Raw genomic sequence first — 24,203 nt, 5'->3', positions numbered from 1 at the left:
TGAAAATTTTAAGAATACAAATAAAGTCTATACTTCTATACTTTCTTTTTGGAAATAGACATTAGTATTATATTCTGTTTTTAAAAACAAAAACATAGTGTATCCAATTGACACCTAACTGATTCTATCGACAAAAGCACCACAAGTGAAGAACACTTCTATGAAATCACTCCCAAAAGGACTAGAAGTCAAAGCTTGACAATGTTAAGAAGGCATAATAACCCTCTTGTTTGAACTGCAGTTGAATATATCAACATGCATGGCAACAATATAAACAAAGGGAAACTAACAAATAACTGAACATTTTATATTTATCTGCTTCATGTCAGATCCATTGTTCATCAACAGAATTTGGCGTATAGCAGTCTGGAAAAATATAACTGGCCTATTTACCTAATGATCTGTTTTAAAGATTGGACACATTATCAAAGACACCATAATCTAACGGGAATAGAGGGACCTTGCAATTCGAAAATTTGTTTTGTAAAAGTTTCTCAAGTTCTACAAAGATTGCTAGCCAGTCCCTAATGATCCTGAAGCTCCACAACATGACTTTATAAGAGAGGCAGTGCTAACCATCGGAAGAATTTGAAATCTATGCACTTGTCTTACTAGCTTTCATTAACTGGAAGGTATACGCCTTCTACTGCTAACCAAACATTATCAGCACGCTTGTCACGAACACCACAAACCTGCAGGGGTAGCTTAATTTTATTATTGGAAAAAGGTGAAAAAAAAGAAAGAGAAAAAACAATTGCAAGCAGCAAAATCCTGATAAGTTGATTCAAAACAAATATGGGTTAGGTCACATTTTTCAAAAGCAAATTATGAAATTAGTTTGCAGGAATTTCATCGCTCATTGCCAGGCCCACCTGATGGGTTAACAGGCCAGTTGCAAAATGGTAGTAATGTCTAAATCCACCATGATTCTAATGCAATTCAGTAATGCATCATCAAAATGCCCCCCCACCTTTGGAATTGATTCCCAAAATAAATACACCAGTGCATTTAGATAGTTCAGTAAAAGATAAATACAAGGCAAATGCAACCTAAGTGCATTGTCAAGTCCATATGCCTAAATAATTACTGAAGATGCAGCCCTACGAAAAGTTATGATTGTAGATTTTAATTACCTCCTGCTGACCCCCAGCAATCCGTGTGTATTTCTTGTCATGACTATGTAGGTAGCCACCAGTGTCTACATGAAGAAGCCTGACCCTTTGGTCTTGCTTCCAAGTTTTCCCACTCCCCTCAATTTCAAGCCTGTAAAAAACCAATAACAAAACAAGTTGATATCAACTATACTGTCCATAGAACAAACAAGATTGATATAGAGTATCATTTATTCAATTCAACTGTTAGACTCACCTCCAATTATCCCCAGTATCAGAATTGTCATCCTCTCCATAGCAGCTTACCTACATGTTTATTATTGTGTGTTAAACTTCTACCTCAAGATTTTCATGAAATCCAACATCTAATTAATTTTAAGAATGCTAAATAGGTTCAACCATAAAATGTTCTCAACTATAAAACCAGAGAAGATACTCCCTTGGTATTTATAATACCATAGCATTGCAAGGCATTCTCAGGGAGTGGACAGTTATTTCTTTCAGTATACAAGCTCTCTGAAAATTCGAGTGAGATGAGAACTGGCATTTTTTTTTTTGAAGGGGTCAAAGCATGAGTATTGCAAGGCATTCTCAGGAAGCGGACAGTTATTTCTCTCAGTATACAAGCTCTCTGAAAACTAGAGTGAGATGAGAACTGGCATTTTTTTTTGAAGGGGTCAAAGCATGAGAGTTTAAGATTATGCAAATTAAAAATGTGATATTATACAAAAATACTAGAAATTGCTTTGTGAGTCCTGAGTGAAAATGGGAAGTGTTGGAAGTTTAAACTTAAAAGGATGTGGGTCAGGAATTTGCAGTATATTTCATAAAGAGGGAGGCTAACTCTAATTTGTAGTGTGTTTTCCAGTTTACCTATCTACTTTATGTCTTTCTTTAGCATTCCTAGTGTAAAATCAGGACAAGGCTTGAGAAGATTCACAGGGATTTTCTTTGGGGAAGGGGTGCACTTAGGAAATTGGTTTATCATATGCAATGAAAAGAGGAAGGGGGGCCTCGACATCAGAAGTCCTCATTTTTTTAGTAGGGCCCTTTTGGAAAAGTGAAGTTGGAGATATGCCTCCGGAGGAGATGCTTTTTGGAAGCAGGTAATTCAGGATATGGAGAGGAAGGAAACTGGAGATCTTGCACTGTGAGAGGTGGGCATGGGATTAGGATCTAGAAAGCTATTAGAAAAGGGTGGGACCTTATCAACTCTAAGATTTCTTTTGAGGTTGAGGATGTGAGGAGGGCCTGGTTTTAGGTGGATAGATGGTGTGGGGAGGAACCCTTACACGTCTTTCCCATCCTGTATGCCTAAACGATGAATAAAGAGGCCTAGGAAACAGATGTTTGGAAAGAGTGAGGGGAGGTAGGGCACTAAAACCCTGGTTTTTCTAGACATCTAAATGACTAGGAGTTGGATATTGCGGAGTCTTTTTTCTGAAGATTGGATGGGAAGTTTGTGAAGAGGGTGGTGTGGATGGGCTCAAGGAATGGGATTATGAAGGGGTCAAAGCATGAGAGTTTAAGATTATGCAAATTAAAAATGTGATATTATACAAAAATACTAGAAATTGCTTTGTGAGTCCTGAGTGAAAATGGGAAGTGTTGGAAGTTTAAACTTAAAAGGATGTGGGTCAGGAATTTGCAGTATATTTCATAAAGAGGGAGGCTAACTCTAATTTGTAGTGTGTTTTCCAGTTTACCTATCTACTTTATGTCTTTCTTTAGCATTCCTAGTGTAAAATCAGGACAAGGCTTGAGAAGATTCACAGGGATTTTCTTTGGGGAAGGGGTGCACTTAGGAAATTGGTTTATCATATGCAATGAAAAGAGGAAGGGGGGCCTCGACATCAGAAGTCCTCATTTTTTTAGTAGGGCCCTTTTGGAAAAGTGAAGTTGGAGATATGCCTCCGGAGGAGATGCTTTTTGGAAGCAGGTAATTCAGGATATGGAGAGGAAGGAAACTGGAGATCTTGCACTGTGAGAGGTGGGCATGGGATTAGGATCTAGAAAGCTATTAGAAAAGGGTGGGACCTTATCAACTCTAAGATTTCTTTTGAGGTTGAGGATGTGAGGAGGGCCTGGTTTTAGGTGGATAGATGGTGTGGGGAGGAACCCTTACACGTCTTTCCCATCCTGTATGCCTAAACGATGAATAAAGAGGCCTAGGAAACAGATGTTTGGAAAGAGTGAGGGGAGGTAGGGCACTAAAACCCTGGTTTTTCTAGACATCTAAATGACTAGGAGTTGGATTTTGCGGAGTCTTTTTTCTGAAGATTGGATGGGAAGTTTGTGAAGAGGGTGGAGAAGGATAGGGTGGTGTGGATGGGCTCAAGGAATGGTGTTTTCTAAGTAAAATATCTATATTCTATGTTGGAGTCGGGATGCTCAATTCTTTTCCCCAAAACTATTATTTGGAATTCATGAGTTTTGTCTAAAGTGAGTTTTTTTGACTTGAGAAGCTTGTTGGGAGAAGGTTTTGACATTAGAGCAACTCCAAAGGAGAGGTTGGTTTTTGGCAAATAGATATTACCTCCATAAAAACAAGGTGGAATCTATAGATCCTATCCTTCTTCATTACCCAATAGCTAGGGAGCTATGGTACTTGCTTTTTACTTTATTTAGAATCACTTGAGTTCTTCCTTTGTCGGTTAAGGAGAACCTATTAAGTTGGCATGGTTCCTTTGTGGGAAGAAAGCAAAGGAAGGCCTCAAAAGCTGCTTCGTCATGTATTTTTCTAGACTTTGTGAAAAGAGAGAAACCAAAGAATCTTTGAAAATTCAGAGCAATTGGTTCATTCTTTGAAGAGTTCATTTTGTGTTAAGTTTGTTGTCTTGAGTTAGGATGACATCGCAGAAGCAGCATTGTCTTTATTCAATTTTGTAGAATGGGGGTAGGGTCTAGTTAATTCATTGTACGGTGGCAAAAGGATTGTGGGATATCATTCTTGCGTTGTGTGGTGTACAGTGGGTTTTTCCTAATTCTGTAAAGGAGGTTCTTAGTAGTTGGAAAGGCTCTTTTGTGGGGAGAAAAAGGAAGAAAGTATGGAAATCCATCCCGCTTTTCATTTTTTGGACAATTTGGAAGGAGAGGAATAGGCTAGCCTTTAAAGGGGGTGTGTTAGCCTTTCAGAAGTTAAAGACTTCGTTTGTGTATAATTTTTGGGGTTGGGCTAAAGTGTACATTGATATGGAGTCGAATTCCCTTATAGGTTTCTTGGAGTGGATAGCTTCCAAGTAGGGGTTGGGTTGTTTTGTTTTTTGGTATAGGGTTTGTAGCCTTGTATACTTCCTGTATGCTCTTTGGCTTTTTGCCTTCGTTAATATAGTCGTTTACTTATCAAAAAAAAAAAAAAAAGAATGGGGGTAGGGTCTAGTTAAGAGAGGGAGCAGTTTTTTGTGTTTTTCCTCGTTATGACTATACCTTTTGTTTTCCCTTATATATAACCTGTCTACCTTGGTGTATAGCCTTTTTTATTAATATGTTTTTTCTCTTGCTTTCTTATCAAGAAAAAGGATGTGTGAGTGCTAGAGAACTGGGGCAACATAGATAATTAGAGAACTAGTCTTAGGGCATCAATTTGATACCAGGCAATCCAAACGAACCAAATTTGGCTATACTAGTTCCCTCTTGAATTTGGATTTTCCATAAGATCATCATAAAGTGCTTAAATCACACTTCTTTCACATTTCTATTGTGTATATTTCTTGAGTTAGGTGTATGTAGGTTCTCCTTCCCTTTACAGGAGAAAGTTTCGTTAAGAAGTGAACAAGGAAATGAGTATAAACCCAAAAAAAAACAAGTGGATGATCAAGCATTTAAGGAGAAACAAAACCACCCAAAAAATACTTTGAGGTAATAGCACCACTCCTAAAGAGTATTGGCACATAAAGCTGAACTAGGAATCCAATCAAAAAGATGAATACAACTCATAATAATGACTTCAATCTCTCTGTAAATATTGTGAAACTGCCATCCTGAAGCACTTCAATGAGGAAACCAATTGATAATAATAACAAATACTCCTCAACCATCTAGCAGAACAAGCAATGAAGTGCTGTTCTTTTAAATCCAATAACATGGCAATAACTTAGTTTCAGTTGATTTCAATTATACTGCCCAATTTAAATAAGAGTAAACTATAATATCATTCACACAGGTGACTAAATGCCTATTTTGTTTCAGTGACATGAGTAATCAAATTTTAATTTCAGATGGTCTTTAAGATTGGATCCCATAAAGGATGAGTAGCCTTCCTAGAAGAAAAGGCTATAATTTCTAAATTTCCCTGGATGCCTCCTCCTAGGGTTTAAAAAGCATTTCCAAGGCTCAGCTCATGAGAAGGTTTTCATACAAGCCTTGAGAATAAAAAATTTAAAGGGATTATTCATAGGTGTAAACCTTATGTATCAAGGCTTCGTCATGTATTCTCTTTTGCCTCAACCAATGTGATCTATGTCCCCATCTGTAGGCTGTTTTAATTTATTTTTAGATATGTCAAATAAACAATTTTCTTTTATTTGTATTGTATTTAACGATTTTTAGCCATGTTTCTCTTTCTACCCTTGAGGCCTGGCTCAAGTGATAAGGAGTTGGGGAGGATTTGTGGAAGGTTTCAGATTCAAGTCCCAATGAGTATAAAAATTTTACCTATCAAAAAAAGAAAAATATTTCTCTCTCATTTTTCTTCAAATTACAAAATTTCTTTACTAAATGTTTGCATGGAATCTTCCTTTCCTTGCTTGAATACAATCTCAAAGCGGAGTGAAGGTCCTATCACTAATCTTTATACTCACCCAAATTATTCTCCTTGGAATTTCAAATTATGCAGAAATCTTAATGACTGCAACATAATGGCCTTTTTTCTCCTTTCTGGCCTTGAAAAATATATTTGTTTTGATCTGCTCCATACCAGAAATGTCGGTTCATGAATAGGAAAAACCATTTCTCTTCCACTTCCTTTTCAAAAGTGAAAATTCATCTCAATCCCTTATGGAAAAATTAAACTGGGCATGTAAGCATCCCTCACCCTGCAATCCAAAATAAAGGCTTTTGCATGGTTACTAGCTGCAAAGGATGGATACAAATGATAAGTTTCAAATCGGGAGGCATTGTGAAACCATCAAAATATACAACTAGTTTTGTTTGGAAAGTGGGAGCCAGTTGACCATTTATCCCACATTTTTGAATTTCTTATGAGCTTTGTAAAAGGCTTATCTTTGTTGCCGGGATTCTTTGGACTTTCCAAAGAAAATTTAAATTTGATACTTATCTCTACTTAGGGCACTAGCAGGAGGAGCAGGGCAAATTGATGGCACTGTGCTATGTTAGCCACTATTTTTATAAGCAAAATGAGAATATATTAGAAGCACCCATAGAAAAACGGATGCACACCCAGTGCACAGGATGTATACATCTAAAAGGCAAAAAAAACCCACAACCACGTTCTAATTACTTAGAACACAGCCACTCAATGAGGTCTAGCAAGGACAGGGAATTAGGTTGAATATCATCTTGAAGAGACCCTCAAGATGATGGGTATGGGCTGCAAGTAAGGAATCCTTAAGAGATTGATCTAAGCATTGCAACACTTCAAAGGTTCTTCAATTATGCCTGGGCCCCATTGTTCAACATAAGCAAAAAGGAGTTGCTCTCTAAGCTTTTCTTCTCTTCTTTTCTACAAAACTCCTTTGCAAACCCATTAACAATTCCGTCACTGAAGAAAGGAGAACCGACAAGATGACAAATAAAGAGAACAAAAAGTGCTACCATCCCCTAGCTTTTCCATAATAGACAAGGAGTTGATCTGCTGATTCTTCCGCATTCTTACATATATAACAATAAGTCACCAAAAACCATCCTCTTCTTTCCATGATTAGGATTCTTCCCCATGCTGCCTCTCACAAGATGAAACCCACTTTAGTAGGAGCCCAAGGGCACCACACTTTCTCTGAAGTGAAACATTTTTCCCTCCAACTCCAAGGTAGAGTAGAAATACTTAACTGAGAATCCCTCACTCTTACTAGCCTTCCACACCATTCTATCCTCCTCCCCATTACTCCTTCCTAACACTTGTAGTAGCATTTTAAGTAGTTCTTGACATCATCCATCTCCTAATCTTGAAAATTCTTAAGAAACAGGTTCCACTGTAGTAGCCCACCCTTTATCACCTGAACATCATCCACCTAAGCCTCCTTAGAAGGTGCAAAATAGAATGGAAAAATGTTCTTTAAAGGATGCTATGTTAGCCACTATGTAAGTGATGTAGTTGCAAAGGAAAGCTATATTTTTTTAGAATAGAGGGTCAGCTGGTAAGATGTGGGATTGAGTTATGGAGGAGCATTCAGGCATTCCTGTGAACATCATATCTAAGGACTGGCTGAGCCCAGCTTAGGTTTCTTTGCTCCAGGGAGCCAGTGAAGAGGGGTTAGTCCTAGCTAGTGGATCCTTCTGCCCATGTGATCTTTCACTTCCATAATCCTAGGGTTTTATGAATGCTCGTGCAAAAGCCATTCCCCCTGTAGAGAGCCTTAGAGAGTTCTATGGGGGAAGTTGAGGTTCAAGGCAAGTGTTAGCTTATGGGAGACTAGTTTACAGTATGACAGAGATTCCCAAGGATGGGTATCAATTCAAATAGATTCCCAATCCAACTGGTTAAAAAGGGAGCCCTAGTGCTTAATAGCAAATAAATAGATTAAAGGTGCCCAACAAAACGGGGGTCCACCCATGTAACCTAATGCCTAAGGAGTTTAGAAGCCATTTTACACCCAAAAAGAACTCAACCACACACACTACCTACCCAAAGGAAAGAAGGATAGTGGGATCTCCTTAGGAGTTGGTTTTTCTCTATTATAGCCTTCTTTGATTTTGAGGGCCTTTGTGTTCTTTCTTTGTTGAAGGACTCCTACCTTCTTTTTCTTCTTCACTCTTTCTTTAATTAATTAATATTTTTCTCCCATAATATAAAGAAAAAAATTGCAATTAATCACAATATATGCTAGAGATTTCCTCAAACCTGAGAGAACATCTGGCCCAAGTGCTTGAATCCTGAAGCACAGTCCTTGTGCATTATTACAAGAGCTTAGCACAACTATGGTTGTACAAAACTAAAACAAACAGATCACCTTTATGCCAAATGTCAATGGAATTGAATAACTCTGAACCACTTTCCACACTCTGGGCTCATAGAGTGAGATGGCCCGAAACCAGCTGTTAAACCTCTAAATATTGTGCAACACAAAAATTTCCAATGATTTACAGGTTTTAGGTTCCAATTCCATGCATGCAAAAATGATGGTAACCATTCTTAAGGTTTTAGTATGCATGCTTGATCCGTTGTTGCCAGTCTTACATATACAGGCAGAACCTTAGTGAAAAGCCAAGCAGTAAGGCCCAGTGCCTGGAGTTTCCAAGTTATTTCTACATCACTGGAAGGGATGTACAGAAATAATTTTTTTTGTTGAGCTTAAAAGTATGTAATTCAGATGAAAAAAAAAAAAAAATCCTTTTTATTGCACCCAAATCTATTGGAAATAGGAATAAGAAAAAGAAAAATGTGCAATATTCATCTTATAAATTTGTTGAGTTACAACCTTTCCTCAAAAGCTTAAAGAGAGAAACCACAAATTTTGTAGACAAATAAATGAACCTCCAGTTTCTGATACCATATTAAGTCGCCAACTTTTCTAAAAGCTCGAGCTATTAGGGTTTGAGTTTACAACATACATCATGCTCTACCAAAAATAACATGTGCTTTAGATGTAGCTCTCTTAGTCCCATGTAAGGTAATGTTCTCCTTCCAAAATTCCCATTCAGAAGCTTTCACCAAATAATTTTAAGATTAATAGTCCCAATTATTATAGAACCTTGAACTAGGCTGACACAAATATCAGATTTCAAAAAACTCAAATCATTTATCAGTTTCAGACAATTTCTTGATTATCACACCCATTTCTTGTCCATATTCAATCTCTGTAAACTTAGTAAATGCATGGGTATCCTAGAAGGTGTGATGGATTGCATAGGTGTGTTGCTTGCCTATTGTCCAGGAGCTCACTAAGGTATCTACCATTAACAAAACTGATTTCACATTACTTGTTGGAAAAAAAAAAGAAGAAAGAAAATTTCATCCAGCATACGCTTCAAGAAATGAGCATGTAATAGCAAAAATGCACATTTAAAAAAAAAAACATAACATTATAATAACTAGGGTCATGGTTATTACACCTGGTAGTCTGAAAAAGAACAAACAGACCATTTTCAATATCTTATTTCAAGTGCTTATAGAAATGATAGGGGAAAATATGCTGCAAATAGAAAATATTGGAGTTTAGTGGGAGAAGTACTTCATAAGTGTTGTACCATAGAAGCATTCCAACTAAACAAAATAATACCCTAAGAATACAAAACAAACTAACCACACTTTCACATCATAACTTAAAGCAACCAAGAAACCACAAGACCATAATTAAAAGTAATCCAGGGGTGAGGATGACCAGCTTAAGGCTCGCTAAACAAGATAATCTACAATAAGGCTTACTTTTTTGTATATTTAAAAGGTGGATAAAGATCCACGTCCTGAGCAATAGGTAGAGGGAGTTGATAAGTCAGTGCAAAACAATGATAATTGCAATTTGCAGGCCAGCAACCATACTGATTTTTTTTTTGATAGGCCAACCAAAAAATGCGCTTTATTGATAAGATATACACTGCTTTTGCTCAGAAAATAGTCTATTATAATTCTGTACTTCATTCCAAATGGTTGTTTTTATTACAAAGAGAATGCAGAACTAAGATAAAAATGGTTAGCAACAGTATTCATGGTATTCTTTATTTATGTATTCTACAAATATAAGATATGAAAAAATTGATAGACTCCTCAAGCATCAAGATCCATAAAATAATGAAGTATCCAAGGTTGCTAACACTTCAGCATTCGGACCATGAAATGCTACTTTTTTATTATCGAATTCCTTGGAAAAGCAGTCTCAGTTAATGTTGCAATTGCAATGGGATACTGATGATCATTTTGTTTTGAAATGAAAATGAAATGGATGCATCAAAACAGTGGATGTTTGAACTTGAAATGAATAACATTAATCTTAAGAAAACAAGGCACGAACAGGGCAAAATCCTGACTAACCTCTAAGTTGCCTGATATTGGGGATGCATGCAAGTGGCTGTGCAGCCATTTCCGAGTCCTCATATGTTGCAACCGAATAATTGTGCCACTTTTAATGCTATCTCCTTGTTTGGAAGATGAACCCAGAAGAGGCCGAACAATCTGGAATGATCCCATATTTAAAATCTTTTGCCAATAATTTTCCAAGGTCCAATTCAAAACGACAAACCATCAACATACCCAGTAGCTATTGGAGCCTATCAAAAAAAAAAACATACCCAGTAGCTATTGGAATCATCAACATTTGGGAAAGCTGTAACTGACTGCTGCCCGCTACCAGACCCATATGGAACATCATGGGAATGCAGACGGAATCTAGTTCTTTCATGCATTAACTTAATCGTCGACCCATAAGTAATCTACTCCAAAACAGATAAACAAATTAATTAATTCAAAATAAAAATAAAGGCAGCAATCACACCTCACAAATCTCTTTCAAACAAAGAATATATACTTAGAAAACAACAAATCTAATTATGCTGTGTTTGGTTGCTGAGAGATTTTTTTTCAATATTGGGGACTTCATCATATTACCCATTTGTCAGCTCATTTTATTGGGGACCGTTCTCCCCAAAAGGGGAAAAAGAACATGAATTCAAGAACCCTTAAATGGAAAAATCAAAATGATTTATAAGCATGTTTGATCAACTGCATTTTTCAATTTTATTTCCTATTTTTTCCACCCTTTTTCTCAGCAACCAAGCATTATTATGATTCTCCAAAAACATGCCCTTTTTCCGAAAACGACATATTGTGAAGGATAGCTCGTCATTATTATGATGATTTACAAAAAGCAATGAATTTGTCGTTTCCTAAAAAAGGAAAAAAACAATTTCCGAAATTTTCTGAGCAACCAAACAAAGGGGAGTGAAAAGAAACCTCAACGCCTTGAGAAGCGGCGTAGACAGGAGAAGGAGAGGACTGATCGAGATCAAGAGTGAGAAGAAGAAAAATGGAGAGACCGAAGAAGGCTAGAGCCATGAGAAGCAAGAGGACTAAGAACCAGGTCCTTTGCCAAAATGGTAGGAGATCTGACTCCGATGGCAGCCTCTCTCTGTAGACGATCCTTGTTGGAGCCCCAGAAGCCGATGAAGAAGATGAAGAGGCTTTCCTTCGAGAGAGGACGTTGTGCTGCGCCGGAGGAGCCACGGTTGACTAACAGGTCGCAGCTCCGGCAACTGACCCCAGTTTGGTGACTTCGTAGGTTTTGTCAATGGTGAGTTTGATACTTTGATCCACGACCATGCCCAGTATATAGGAAACTTTTCATCCAATCAAATGCTTACGCGTGGAGCTATGCTGAGGTGGAGGCATTGTATTGGGGTGCCTTGAGATCCTCCATGTGAACTAAAAGTCAGTCCAATTAAAATAAATATAAAAAATAAATAAATAGAAGTTATCACTCTTTTTTACCGCATTCTTAATTGAAAGTTGCACAAAATATGTGACCATTTGTGGAAATGGCCTTTTAATAACCATTCTCTGTTTTAGAAATTAGAATAGAGCACACAACTTTCCACTTCAAAAATAGGTTTTACAAATTTTAAGCGGTAATGAAAATTAAGGTTTCTCGTGTCCAAAAATCCCGATTGGTTGTTTTATTGATCAATTTTGTTCAGAGAAAAAATAAATAATTTTTAATAGTGGCGATTCTTGTGTGGTTTTAAAACTTCCAAAATTGTTTCTCTCATTTCTCTCATTTATTGAGTTGGGTCGGAACAACACATTTGAGCACCCAAACCCAACTCTAACAAATGGAAAATAATATTTTAAGAATTTGTTTTCAAAGTCAAGTGATGCTTTTCTTCAAATACAATTGAAGTGTTTTTAATTGATTTTTATAAAATGTTTCAAGAAATAATTGAAAACATGAAAAACATACAAGAGTAATGTCTTGTATTAATGGCATTATTTTTAAAGGAATAATGTCTTAGTTAGAATAATGTCTTGAATCATATACAAGAGTAATGTTACACGTATTCAATCTCTTTGTATATTCCATCATTTTTTTTTCAATGAAAACATTTATATGAAAGGACATTTTTACCTTCATTTTTTTTTTCACTTACACTCATTTATCTAATTCTAATCCCAACCTTAATCCTATTCTTTCCTCCCCTACCTCCTTTCTTATGGTATTTGTTCTATTTTTTTTTCTTTTAATTAAAACAAAAAAAAAAGAAAAGAAAAGAAAAGAGAGCGACATAACTTGGTTAGAATGAAGAAAAAAAGAAGAGGGAAGAACAAAGAAATGGAAGGTGGTGGCAAAGCCAACATTTTGCTTCATGGGGGCTACCTTTAATAGTATATACATTTAGTCCCTATGCATTTTTTTTCCTAAGATTAACCTTGGGTTTTAGCCCAATGATTCGACTTTCACATGGCTTAAGGGGTCATTTTAGATCTTATGTTTTATATTCAAGTCTAGTTTGTTGTTTTGTACTTTAATCTCATTTATTTAACATTAATATTATTTGTTTCTACTTTGATTTTATTTATTTATATTCTCATTTAATAACTTAGATTTTATTAAATACTTTCAATGTTTTCCTCGCTTGATTAAAATATTAATCATATTTAGAAGTTTCTTAATGAAATGAGATTACCATAGGTTTTGATATCAAGTAGATACATCTAATCTTAATAATAATAAAAATTAAAATATATGAATTTAGGTTCAAAATGATCCTTTTAACCATAAAACTACATATTTGGGGGTTATTAAAACATTTGATCAAAATGACTCATTTCTCCCTCATGGTTTATATTTCATTTTATTATTTAAAAAAATTGATTAAACCATATTTTGGAATCACATTGCTTGTACAAATTTAAAAACTACATTTTTAAACTATGATTTGATTGTATATTTGAAAAATCCATTTTGAATTGTAATTTTTTAAATTAGTATTGAAACTATATTTTCAAAATGGAGCCCAAACTAATTAAAATGGAAAAAGAAAAAAAAAAGAGGAACAATTTGAACAATAATTTCAAAACATGTGCAAAACCTGTATTTTGTTGGGGCAAAGAATCAATTTGATCCAAAATTCATGATATGTGGTACTTGAGCACAAGATTTCTTTTGCATTATAAATAGATTTCTTTTGCATTATAATGGGCCCAAAAATTAATGTATGGTTCATATAAGTTTCATATTTAAGCCCAACATCCAATGAAAGAGTGGAAATTGAGAATAAGGATATTGTCTTTAAAAAATCCCTAAAACGCCCTTGACTATTAAATGAAAAAAGTAACCACTCACCTCACCTTTCTCATTTTCTATTTGACTCTTTTGTCCTTCTCTCACCTATTTAATAGTGGGACCAACTTGAATTATTTTTCTTCCTCAAATATGAAATATGGTTAAAAATTATTATTATCAAATATATTTTTGAAGTGAATAACTTTTAAATACCTCATCAAATATTATTATTTTTTTCAAACTTACATAATATATAATAAATATTTTTTAAATATATTGAAAACTTACATAATATATAGTAAATATCATTCTTTATTTTAAACTTATATTATTTCTCATATATATTAAATAATTTTTAAACACCTCATAAAATATTTGTATTATTTGTTTATACCAACTTGTAAATTAGATATCATCAAATATTATATTTTTTTTTTAAATTTATAGAACATATAATAAATACTTTTTAAATACCTCATAAAATATTATTAATTTTTTTTTCTAACTTGCAAATTAGACACATGATGTTTATTATTTTTTTCAAAAATTATGTAAACACTCACATGCATATATATAATATTAATCAAGAAGACAATATTTTTAAGACTAATTTACCAACTTTCCAATAATTTTGAAAGTGTAAATAGGGTAATTGGCCGAATTAAAGTCTTAAAAAATATTCAAAATTTCTCCATTCCAAAATTACCTAATTGCTCTCCACACTAATCCTAAATATTTTTGAATAAAGATTTAAATATTTAAAACCATTAAATAAATACTTTCTTATTAAAGCAATTTTTTCAAAGTAATATGATAAAAATCATGAAATCTTCAAAACTATAATTACAAAAAATATTTTTAATTTTAAAACTAATTTCATAATTTAAATTAATGATTTAAAAAAATAAAAATGTTATAAAATAATTTTTATTTATTTATAATTCCATTTAAATATGATTTTTTTAATCTCTATTGATAACAATGAAATTATGTTTATAAAGGCAAAATAGTAAAAATATATATTTCATTTAGTTTACTTATAATGAACAATTCTAACATGATTGATTTTAATTTTATTTCCTATGTGTTAATTTTTGTAGGGAATGTCTTAATGACATAGTTTGGTAAAAAAAGAAAAAAAAACTATCAATAATAGTCTTAATGTCAAATTCAAGTTATTTAAAAATTGTACAAAACCTATTAGGAGTCTTGTACACCTTTGTACACTTAGCACATTTCCCTTGTACAGTTAGTATAATACCCTTGTACAATGACACAAATTTCATATTTCTCATAAGTTATATGTTCATGTAGGTGCATTAATAATATTTTCAATGGTTTAGTTAAGAAAATGATGGATGACTTATGATAAACTTTTTTTTCCCCAAATATCATTATTAGGGAAAATATTAGAATTTTCATGTGAGAGTTAAATAAAATGCATGACATAGGCGTACGATCCTTGGGTGACAAGGAAAATAAAAAAGTGGTTTAGAATTGATTAAAATAATTCACAAAGGATAATCTTGTACACCTTTGTACAATTAGTACATTCCCGTTAGTGTAATACCCTTGTACAATGACACAAATTTTATATCCCTCCTAAGTTATGTATCCACGTAGGAGTGTTTAACCATATTTTCAATGATTTAGTTGAGAAGATGGTAGATGATTTAAGGTCAAAATTTTTTTTCTCCAAATATTATTATTAGGAAAAATATTGGAATTTCCATGCGGGAATTAAATAAAGTGCATGATATATGTGTACAATTCATGAGTGATAAAAAAAATAAAGGAATGACTCATAATCGATTATAATATTTTACAAATGGTAGCCTTGTACACCTTTGTACACTTAGTACATTTCCCTTGTACACTTAGTACATTTCCCTTGTACAGTTAGTGTAATACAATTGTACAGTGATGCAATAAATGAATAAATAAAATTTATTATTTTTTTATTTTCATATAAAAAATAGTACTAAACAAGGTTTTCAATTTTCATTTCAAAAAATACTTTTCATTTTTTAATTAAAAATATTTTTCAAAAAGAGACAATATAGAAAATAAAAATTATTTTTAAAAATAAAAAATAAAAACTAGAAAAATATTTTAAAACCAAACTCAAATATAATCTATATAATTTTTAACTACTTGTTTTCATCTAAAATAAGTAAATATACCTTTCAACCATTTTATATAAGAAAAATTCAATTTCTATTATGTATTGATATAATCCACTTCTAAAATTAAGTCATATGAAAACATTTTAATTGAGTACTTAAAATAAAACCTTTCCATCCATTCTCTTTCTTTCTTTTTCTTTTTCTTATTTTAATAAATTTTCAATTAATTCAAATCATTAAAATAAATCCTTAATAAACAAATTTGTAACATTTCATATAACTTATTACTAAAAGTCATGTTCAAAAAGTTATTAAAATAAGGAAGAAAGAAGATTAAAAAAAATTAAACTTTTTATTTTATAATAGTAAAAAAAACTTTAAAATGCTTTTTAATATAAAAAAAATAAAATGGTGAATATATTTATTTTAAATAGTATTTTAATCATTAAATTATTTACTTCTAAAATATAAAAGATAAAAATAAATGTAAAATGTAATTTTTATTTATTTAAATTAATATTTTTTTAGAAAGTATTTTCCAAAATAGTCTTTGAATCATTAATATAATTTTTGTTTATTTATAATTTAAAAATAAAAAAATAATGTTGATTTTTCAATTATTTATAAAAGAGTTTAAAAAAATAATGAAAAATCTAAAAATGGTTAAATAAGAAAGAATAGTGACATGTGAAGGGGTGGTAGAATAAAGACAAAAAAGAGTCAAGGGGGTATTTTTGTCTATTCCCATCTCATATCCTTGTAATCAATTATGGGTGTTTGATGAACTCTTTATTAATTATCAAAACCAAATGGGTCTAAAGCCCAATTCTCCCTTATAAATAAGGATTTATATTTTTATCTATGATTCTTTCTAGATAAAAAATGCAACCAAATTAGGTTTTATATTTTTAATTTCAAAAATATAAACGTAGAATTTAAAACTCTTTTATGAGTAAAATATCTAATCTTAGATCTCATGATTATAAGAAAATACAAAATAAAAAAACAAAAACTAAGGGCTTGTTTGGAAAGTGTTTTTGAAAACTATTCTAGAAAATGGTTTTGAAGGAAAAAAAATGTAAGAATAGTTTTTGATATTTTTAGAAACAAAATTACATTTAGGAATTGAATTTTGAAAAACAATTTTGGTTCTAAAAAAAGATTTTTAATTGAATTAATAAAAAGAGTTTTTTTAGAACAAATAAAACAAAAAACATGTTTGGAAGTTGTTGTTGTTGTTTTTTTTTTTCTAATTGATTGTTTTCTTCAATTAACTTAATATTGTAATTATATAAATAATTTTTAGACTGATATTTCATTTAAATTAAAAAAATATTTTATTTAAAAATTTATTTGCATAAGTTATAATTTTATAAACAAAGGATTACTTTGTAAATATGTGTAACTATAATTGATTTCAATAATATTTTTATTTGTATTGTTGTACATATGGTAAACTCCTTAATCATTTTGAAAACTTTTATTTTAATCATAAATGCATCATACTAATACATGTTTTCATTAATTTTTTTTTTATCTAAATTACATGTGTACTAACACAATCAATATTAATAAAAATAAATACTATAAGTATTATGACACAAACATCAAATTTTAATATAATATATTAAAGTTCCATAGTTTATAGACGATAATTTTTTAGATAATATATATTCACATAACAATAATTAAAATAAGAAAAAGAAATATAATAAATAATAAATAATAAATAACAAATGATGATACTACACCCATAACAACCATTAAGTAGAAGATGACTTTGAGAATTTGTTATAGGCATTGAGTATCGTAAGTTGACAACTAGTTGTTGAGGTTGCTGAAGGTCATACTCATCAACCTATATAAAGCAGCGAGGATATTCTTACAATACAAAAATTATTAAAAAGAATAAAATATGGTGTGTGTATTTCATTAATATCAATTTATTTTTATGTGATAGTTAAATATACCTACATAATATAATGGACAACAATAAAACTAACAACCATTGTTCTTTTGTGTTGTCAATATGAAAATGCGCATACATCCACACCCACAATTACACATAGGTCTTTTGTCCATCCTACTTTTATAATTATGAATCAAATTTGTAAACAATATTTAATCTTTAGAAATTACAACATATATTACATAACATTAATGAGAACTAGTTAACAAATATATATAAATTCTAGTATATAATTGAAGTATTGAAAAATATTTATAATTAAAAACAATACAAGTCATGGATTGACATTGATATAATTTGCCCACATCACTTGAGCAATTTTGATTTATACAGTCTGTCATAGCTGTTATAGTCTCATTTGATAAATCAATCGAGTGGTTTATGCTACATGTGCTCTCTTTTTCACCTTGAATTGAAAGGTTTTCTACCTCATATTTTCTAAACAATGGATCATTTCATATTGATATACGAATCCTAGTATGAAGGGTACATCATGTAACAACAATTGATGGCTTATAACAAGGTATCATCCTTAATATTGGAAATTGTGTCTTCAAAATACCAAAACACTTTTCAATAATATTTCGAAGAGATGAATGTTTATAATTAAAAAGTTCTTTATACCTAGCAAGTTGATTATGTCTACCCCAATATTCTTGTAAATGATATCCCTCACCTCAATATGGTAGTAGAAATCCAGGTATAAAAGTATAATCAAAATCAACTAAATAATATTTTTCTTCACTTGGCTAAGGAAAATGGACTTTTGGTCTAGTTAATACATCCAAAAAGACACGTGCATAATTCATTGTTTTTTCCCAACTAGTATAAACAAATGTGAATATCATGTCAAAATCACATGCACACATAACATTTTGTGTTATAATTGTTTTCTACCCCTAAAACTAGTTTGTCTATTAGATGGGACCCATGTGGTAATATGAGTGCCATCAGTTGCATTGATGTAGTCCTACAACCAAAAAAAAAAAAAAAAAAAAAAAAAAAAATTCTTTTTAAGGAAAAAATAAATGTCCATGAAAACTTTTTATATACATAAGATTCAAATTTATAAAATCTTTCCTTAAACCATGGAAAATATATATTTAGAATTACCGAAAACATATGAGGGCACCTCATTAGCCATATTTCTAGGGCGTATAAATTTTTTTTCTAATTGACATAATGCTTGTCTAACTTCTTTTAAGTATCGAGTGACAATCTTTGTGTAGTGTTGAAAATGGTTTGTTACAATCCATATTCTTACATTATATTCTACTATTATTAAGAACATAACAACTACCTCTTCAATTGTCATTAATCATGTATCCTATAAGTTTTCATGTCTCTTAAGATAATCACAATGGTTGAAAAAAATGTTTTTTTTATCCATTCAAAATAGTTCATGACATATCTGAGGGTGACCATCAATAATATCTCTTACAAATTATGCACCATGTAACATTGATATCATTTGAAGTGTCTTTCATAGAAATATTTCCTTATACTTATATATTATATGAACAATAAAAAATTCATTTACATCATCGTCCCCTTCAAAAGATGAAGTTGACTCATAGAGTGAACCATTGCTTAAGTTGTTATCGTCCATTAGTTACTACACAAAATAAATTAACTCATAATATAAAATAACATTAAATAAACATTAAAATAAACATAATATAAGTTTTATAACCATAAATAACATTCACATAATGAAAAGGTAAAAATACGGTAAAATAGTTTAACAAAAGATAAATAATACATATAACAATGTCATCATAATACTAATTCATCCAAATGTAGTCATATTTGAAGCATATTAAGCCATGCCTTTTTCCTCTCATCAAACATATTCATAAAAATCACTTCCCAGTCTAAATCTGTGAACTTCTCAACAACCTTTAAATATTTGTCACTATTTAGCAAGTTAATGGTTTGTAAGACTACTATGCACTTTGTTATACTAAAATCATTAGTGCCTATACTAGGAGCCTCACTACTAGTTCCACTTTTATATCTCTCAGCTCTAACCAACATGTTTTAGTTGTAACTCTAGATGTCTCGGTTTTAACCTTACATGCCTTAACCCAAGCCTTCAAAGCATAACCCATTTGACTTAATCTCGACTCTTTCTTGTATCTACGATCTAATAGAGAATCAGTTGTACACTTTCTAGAATAGGTGCTCACTCTTCCCACAAGCTCTGGTCATAGAGAATCATTGAGAATCTCACAACCTACATCCACATGCACTCCACCATGTTCAAGATTGTCATCCATCTCATCCTCATCATCAGTGTTTGGTGGATCTTGAGTGGACAAGTAGTGAAGGATACTGGTTGCTATTGATAGGTTAAAGATCAATCCTTGTAACTTGAACTATGGACATCCTTTGGAGTGATTTTTTTTTTTTTTTGCATTTGTGTTCCTAACAGAGAAAAAACCCTATCCTTAGTGTATACCAAATATTTGAAATAAAAAAAGACTAATTTAGAAGTTGTTTTTACCTGAATGTAATTTTGCTAGGTTTCCTCTAAAGCATACATCGTGTTAGTTTTAACATCCCACTCAAATCTAGTATGCTTTAAAAGATTAAAGAACTCATGATGCATTACATGTAGTTTGTTAAACTTTTGTTTAAGTTGTTTCGAATTAAAATTTCTTTTTCCTTGACTATTGATCTCAAGTAACATCCTACTCCATATTTGTTACTAAATGAACCACTATCCATGTTACCTTCATTAATTTCATTTACCATTATGTTAAAAAATATCTTCTCTATATTACCTTTCCACGTTTTTGCATTCTCAACACCTATTATCTTAACTATCATCTATACAATTCCAACACAAAATCTAGAAATATTTATTTTAGTCAAATATTTAAAAAAGTGGATGTAGTAGTTTTGATCAACAATATTATATCATGCACACATCATGCTTTTTAAGCAAGTAGTTGCAAGAAATTCTCAAAACTCACTAATAAACAAATAAGATAGAAATTGACACATGCTAAAAGGATTTAAGATATTTCTTATCCAAAAAAATCAGGAATAAGTTTGGATAAAAAATAAGATTTTAAAATAAATTTACAAATTCAATTTCAATATTGAACTATATTTCTTTCATAACTAATACTATTTTCAAAGAGATTAATCTTCTTAATTTTTTTTATAGATTCATAATTCAAAAAAGGAAAAAAAATAACACCAAAAAATATAATTTGGATAAAAAATGAATTAATTACTATTTTTTTTGTCAAAGTTTAGATTCTTACAATATAAAATTACTAAAATAAATCAACACATCAATTCAAATAAAATTTCTCTAATTAGAACTCTAAAATATTAATTCTAACACTTTTTGGCAAAGCCCATGAGATTATGAACATTATAAGTCAATACTCACTTACTAAGAGATGAATCAGACAACTAATTTTCTCTTACAAGAGTTAATGAATGAACGTGATCATTTAAGGGGGCCTTTATTACTAAAGAGAAAAACTATTAGGCGGCCTATATCTAGTATCTTCCCAAAACCCATCTTTTGCAATGCAAATTATACAAGTTTTAGAATATGTACTTTATTATTTTATTAATAAAATTTGTTATAATAAAAGTTTTATACATAATGAGTTATGGTGTAAAGTTTAGTATTCTCAATTATTTTAATACTATTTTATTGAAGCAACCATGTTGATGTATCTTCTAAGTTTTTGATTTCTTTTAGGTGCCCAATTTGGTTAGTCAATTCTTTGGTTATAGAGTGAGTAGTTAAACCGATAATAAAGTAGAAAATAGTATTCAATCTATTCAAGTGGTGGCACATTTATGTTGAATTGTGGATGGACGTTGTATCATGATATACTAAACTAATCACTCTAAAACACCCAACTGAGAACATAGGCCCCATGAGTTCATAAGCTAATAGATCAATAACCCCACAAAATAATTCATCACTCTCAAAGCAGCTCTTTTTCACTCACAAAAAATTATGTATAAAGTCTACAAGAAACAAAGAAGCAAGCCCTTCTAAGTAATAACATTAACACATAACTATTAAAAAAAAATGGTAAAATATTATTTTTAGGTATAGCAAAATATCACCTTGAAGTGCAAAATGAAAAAAAATTCATGGCAAAAGATTATTTGTAGACATAAAAAAAATTCATAAAAAAATATTGTATTCAAACACAAAAAAAAGGTTCATAAAATAACATTTTTAGACATGAAAAAATTTCATAACAAAATATTACCTTTAAGTTTTAAAAAAAAAAATCATCACAAGAAAACTATACTCTATACAAATATGCTTGTTCACATATAGTTGCATATCCATGTAATTGTAGTCAAAGAAGAAGCCTTGATTAACATGGTATTATCTAAAAACATAAATAACTATCAAGTAGTAAAACTACTTTATAGTACAATTTTTTAAATCTTTTATGATGAAAACAAGGTTTTAATGCATTCATAAAATCAAACTTCATAAAATTATTAAAAAAAGTAATGTAAACTAAGAGGGTATTGATCTTGAGATTAATTAGAGTACCATCTCATTGATATTTGATAATTGGGATTGTAATGATCAAACAATGCTTGGATGGTTTCAGGTAATTGCTTCCAACTACCTAGCTTACTCCTATAATTTTCAAGTCTACTCTTCCAAATGCAAGCTTGCTCCCCTTATTTCTAAGTTGATCTTGAACCTATTTCTCCAATTATTAAGCTCTTTTTTGTGTTGCCATAACTTCTAAATGATTGTGCTCACTATAGGTGGTGGTTTCCTCACCGTGGCCAAGTCCTTGAACATAACTAGACTATTCACTAATTATTTCAAAAAAAATCTCATTAATGGTCAATTGTGTTGATTCTGATGATGTGGGGGAGTCTAAGGCTTGAGTTTGTAGTTGCCTTATAATATTTTCTTGTGATCACAAATAAAACAAGAATTCAACATGGTCTTTGATCATGTTGTTCACATAAAAGTCATGGTTTAGTTCCAAATAAATCTTCAAGCCTTAAACTCTTGAAAAAACTTAAAACAAATCTTTTTTCTTATATGGAACATAGAACATTTTCAAGCAAAATAAAGTTCACATGAAAGTTTTGCTTTGGTTGCAAATAAATCTTCATGCCCTAAACTAAAGAAAAAAATTTAAAACAATTTTTGTTCCTTAGATGGAACATAGAACATTTTCAAGCACAATAAAATAGATGCAAAACCACCTAAAGAAATCTATAACTTTATACGATGTGAGTTTGCTATGATAATAGGAACTTGCAATCTAGAATTTTGAACATAGATTTTATACATTTTCAAGCATAATGAGCTAGCTCTAGTAATAAGAACTTGATCGATTGATTTTTTTTGTCATTTATCGCATCAAAACAAAATTTATAACCTAATTCAACTATGTTAAAGTAACTCTTGCCTGATCAAAAAGGTTATTTTATTTATTTATTTTTAAATTTTTTTTATAGAAAAAGCTACGGTAGTATAGCAATCTTAGGTGTCCTCCACTAGGATGGATTATTTTCGATAATTAAGGCTTGAACGAGAGAAAAAGAAATAATTGTGATAAAGTGAAATTGGATTGACAATTCATGATGAAAATTCAAAATAACAATGATTTCAAATTGAGAGGAACAATAAAATGTAAAACAAGAGAAAATTAATAGGAAAAGAAACTTTGGGAGTTAGGATTTTCTAGAAAACAATGTCTATGATGAATAGATGTTGAGATTGATTTTTCATCAAGTAAGATTGAAAATCTAAATTCTCATCTAAACCGACTTTTGATTAGCTTTTAGGTCTAGATCTAATTTATCTTCAAATTAGATTATTTAATCAAAAATATTAATTTAAACCATATATTCAATTCATTTTAAATTATCTTCCAATAATTCACACAATGCAACTATTCAATCTCATCAAATCTAGCTTTAAGAATTTAATGAATCTACCTAGTTTGCATTGTAGTGGTCATCAAAGACAATTTGAAGAGAAAAATCCTCAAAATTCAATTAATAAATCAATTGGATCAAATTACCTTTGAAATTGTAACTAATTTCTCTAAGTCACCATAGATCTTGCCTCTAGATCCTTATTTCTCCGAGAAAAACAAGATTTAGCCACTCATGCTTAGAGATTTGGTCTCATAAGACATGTCTGACTAGTGAGAAAATGAGGGAAAAAAAAAAGAAAATAAAGAATTCTATTAAGAGAGAATCTAGAAAATTTTATAATCAAAAGTATCCAAAAAGCTCTTTAATGAGAAATTCGAGTTCTTATTTATATATCAAGGTCAAGTGGACACTTGAAATCATTTAAAAGGTCTTTCGGAGAACAACAAAATAATCATTTCGCATGGGCTCAGCCATTTCACACGAAGAGAATCAATTTCGCATGGTCATGCGAAATCAATGGAGTAACAACAATAACAACTTTTTGGACCATTTCGCATGTTCATGTGAAATCAACTTAAGCATCCTCCTTATACTGCAACCGATTTTTGTCATCTGGTCCATTTCAAACAATCATGCAAATCTATAATATTCTGTTTTTGAGCTCCCTTTGAGCAGTTCTTCCATTTTCTTCTTTTGTCTC

General features: G+C 31.1%; 1 protein-coding gene across 1 annotated transcript; it reads right to left on the bottom strand.

The window, feature by feature from the left end:
* Positions 1-286: 286 nt before the first annotated feature.
* Positions 287-11,633, bottom strand: LOC100260264 (stromal cell-derived factor 2-like protein). Its single transcript, XM_002271771.5, has 6 exons — positions 11,176-11,633; positions 10,515-10,655; positions 10,258-10,398; positions 1,369-1,418; positions 1,134-1,263; positions 287-692 (listed from the first exon to the last, which is right to left on the bottom strand). Exons 1-6 carry the CDS (start codon positions 11,275-11,277, stop codon positions 612-614), a joined length of 645 nt encoding a protein of 214 aa, XP_002271807.1. The 5' UTR covers positions 11,278-11,633; the 3' UTR covers positions 287-611.
* Positions 11,634-24,203: the final 12,570 nt, after the last annotated feature.

Source organism: Vitis vinifera, chromosome 9 (genome assembly GCF_030704535.1).
Source record: "Vitis vinifera cultivar Pinot Noir 40024 chromosome 9, ASM3070453v1".
Classification (NCBI taxonomy): domain Eukaryota; kingdom Viridiplantae; phylum Streptophyta; class Magnoliopsida; order Vitales; family Vitaceae; genus Vitis; species Vitis vinifera.
Note: the sequence above shows the minus strand (reverse complement) of the source record. Positions and strands in the feature narration are given on the sequence as shown.